Source organism: Penaeus monodon, chromosome 15 (genome assembly GCF_015228065.2).
Source record: "Penaeus monodon isolate SGIC_2016 chromosome 15, NSTDA_Pmon_1, whole genome shotgun sequence".
Lineage (NCBI taxonomy): Eukaryota > Metazoa > Arthropoda > Malacostraca > Decapoda > Penaeidae > Penaeus > Penaeus monodon.
Genome location: NC_051400.1, coordinates 28863180 through 28865057, shown reverse-complemented (window position 1 = coordinate 28865057; position 1878 = coordinate 28863180). Strand labels below are relative to the sequence as shown.

The 1878-nt window shown below is 32.7% G+C and overlaps 1 protein-coding gene across 10 annotated transcripts in view; it reads right to left on the bottom strand.

The window, feature by feature from the left end:
• Window positions 1-1878, bottom strand: part of LOC119581918 (protein sidekick-like) — a gene marked incomplete at its 5' end in the record, with an annotated part of 27628 nt that overhangs the window by 11390 nt on the left and 14360 nt on the right. For all 10 annotated transcript variants that reach the window (XM_037930081.1, XM_037930082.1, XM_037930085.1 and 7 more), the window contains 2 exon segments: window positions 160-330; window positions 479-607. In XM_037930081.1, the coding sequence (XP_037786009.1) occupies window positions 160-330; window positions 479-607 (300 nt within the window).

The following is a 1878-nucleotide window of genomic DNA, read 5'->3' as shown; positions in this document are numbered from 1 at the left end:
GAAAAATAATAATGAAATTTAATGATCATAGACAGTCTCTATAATTTCCAGAGAAATTCATTCAAAACCAAAAAATCTAAGGAGTACAAGCACCAGTATAATCAATAACTTCATATAAAAGACCTTATATTCACCAGTATCAAATCAGAGAGCACTTACCATCATCATGGGTCTGGACAAGCAGGGGAGGAGTTGACAGAGCTCCATCCCCCTTTCTAGTGTAGGCCAAGACCTGAATGGTGTACTGGTAATACTTTCGAAGCTGGGTAATGGTTGCAGCAAAGGTGTTGTTGTTAGGGATAATCTTTTCCTGAGGCTTCATGTTCTTTCCTGGAAGAGTAAGAGAGAAAATAAAATATGTTCCATAGATATTATGCAACTCTATTATAAAATACCTTCCATGGATATGATGAAATCCTACTATAAAATAATTTTTTCTATTGTCAAAGTAACACATATGATAGAAATCACAACTTACCAACATAAACTACTTTGTATCCCTCAATTATACCATTCTGATGGATTTTTGGCACTTCCTTCCATCTTACAACAATGGTCGTCGATGTAGTGGCATTGGCACTGACACCATCTGGCCCTGCACTTGGAACTGGAAAATACAAATATTTACATTTGATATAGCATATGTCAGGGTGAATTACATCTTACATTCATTATATGGAAAACAGTGTGATGACAAAATTATTTAACAATGATTTTTTTTTTCTTCCTCTTTTTCAGAGCATAGTTACAAGACTTAATTTCAAAGTCTTTGATTGCTTCAAAAAGTACTGTAACATGTGTAGGTAATCTTAAAGACCAATGTACTGAAAAAACATATGTCTACAATATTAAAATTATTACTAAAACATTAATCACATCAAGAAGGGGTATCAGAATATAATCAAACTTAACTACATTCATTCCTACAGTGTTCTCCAGTGACTCAAGATGTGTGAAAACTCATCCCATTAGCTACCTTAGTCAGATATTTTGGCCTCAATTTTAGTGAATGACATATCACAAATGTCTACTACCCAATATATGACTAAATATACTAAATGCAAAACAGGAATATTCTGTATACCATCTCACCAAATTCTCACACAAATACTCAGTATCTAATCATTTAAATATATCTTTACCGGTCCTTTAAACAATGTCATATCTACTTTCTATACACTGATGTTTCCATTTTCCTTATCAAGTAGATTATTACTCAAACCCTTATTATAGGAATCACGACAAACAAAAGTTGAGATTTCCTAATAAATTTGCATCAGAAAAATAAGAAAGACCTTGTGAAACACACTGACTATAAATAAAAATTGTTGAACATATAACCATGTACAAATAAGTATCTACAAGCAGTGCAAACCCAATAACTTTTAAAAAATGTTGTAATGACACTAGAGGTGTCACTAAAGAAGCAGGGATAATAACCAACACAGCTGCATTCTTTCCATTTCAAAAATCTTTTTCAGCTATTTAAAATGTAACTCCTATTGTGTGTTAATATATGCTCCAATCTGAATCAAACGTATGCCTTCTCTAACCCATGCACCACATGCACCACAGCAAGATAATTGAAAATGTCATACTTGCAGACACACTATAGCTACTGGTTTCTCATATATCCTTGAATAGGTAAAGATATGATTATATCAAGACATCTAAACTGCCTAAGCTCAATTGCTAACATTCCTGAAACAAAAACTGTACTTCATTTTCCCTTTATATTATTCAAAGAAACTGTCTAAAGTGATTTTGACCAATGACCAGTTCCTGCAACGTCATATACTACATCAATAATAATAACCTATAATCTATCCCATCTGTGAACTGAAATAAAGCTCCTGTAAATCCATATTTGACTTCTGA